The sequence below is a fragment of the Penaeus monodon genome, chromosome 30 (genome assembly GCF_015228065.2).
Source record: "Penaeus monodon isolate SGIC_2016 chromosome 30, NSTDA_Pmon_1, whole genome shotgun sequence".
Taxonomy (NCBI): Eukaryota; Metazoa; Arthropoda; class Malacostraca; order Decapoda; family Penaeidae; genus Penaeus; species Penaeus monodon.
Genome location: NC_051415.1, coordinates 34,514,804 through 34,515,639, shown reverse-complemented (window position 1 = coordinate 34,515,639; position 836 = coordinate 34,514,804). Strand labels below are relative to the sequence as shown.

The 836-nt window shown below is 48.2% G+C and overlaps 1 protein-coding gene across 1 annotated transcript in view; it reads left to right on the top strand.

Moving 5' to 3' along the window:
* LOC119592747 (Y+L amino acid transporter 2-like) overlaps window positions 1-836 on the top strand; it is a gene marked incomplete at its 3' end in the record, with an annotated part of 17,381 nt that overhangs the window by 15,220 nt on the left and 1,325 nt on the right. The window contains 1 exon segment of the mRNA XM_037941682.1: window positions 195-344. Within this exon segment, the coding sequence (XP_037797610.1) occupies window positions 195-344 (150 nt within the window).

The following is an 836-nucleotide window of genomic DNA, read 5'->3' as shown; positions in this document are numbered from 1 at the left end:
GCATTAGCTCAACAGTGATGATCCATTTATTGCATTTATCTGTTGAATCTCCCACCTACTTTTGACTGTTGTTTACCCTGTTGTTTACCTTTTTAGTAACATCTATGCTAATGTTTCCTACTCATACATTTCCATTCACCACCTACCATCTTTTCTTTGATTTATCTCATTCTCTCTCTCCCTCTTCGTCCCAGGTGCTTATCTCCCTCGTTCCCTTCATCACGGCCGACATCCGGGTCCTGGTCAACTACACCGCCTTCGCCGGGAACCTCGCGGCCGTCGGCACCAGCGCGGCCTTCCTCTGGTTCCGCTACAAGCAGCCCGACCGCCCCAGGCCTATCAAGGTTGGTGACTGTGGTGCTTGTGGTGATCGCAGTGCTTGCGGTGATTGCAGTGCTTGCGGTGATTGCAGTGCTTGCGGTGATTGCAGTGCTTGTGGTGATTGCAGTGCTTGTGGTGATTGCAGTGCTTGCGGTGATTGCAGTGCTTGTGGTGATTGCAGTGCTTGTGGTGATTGCAGTGCTTGCGGTGATTGCAGTGCTTGCGGTGATTGCAGTGCTTGTGGTGATTGCAGTGCTTGTGGTGATTAAACAATGATTGCTGGTATGCAGTCCTTAGCGCTCAAAATGATCAACGACAAAACTTTATTCAATTGCGTGGGATTCAGCAAGCAGAAGTCCATTGGTTATTATCTCTACAAGCAAAGCAGTTCAGCACCGAAACGAAGCAGTTTCCTTTCTTGCAAGCAAAAGATCATGTACGTATGGACAGGCCAAGTGGACCCACGATCAGGAACCAACTCGTGATACCAAAAGAAAATGTAAATTTATCAGCTA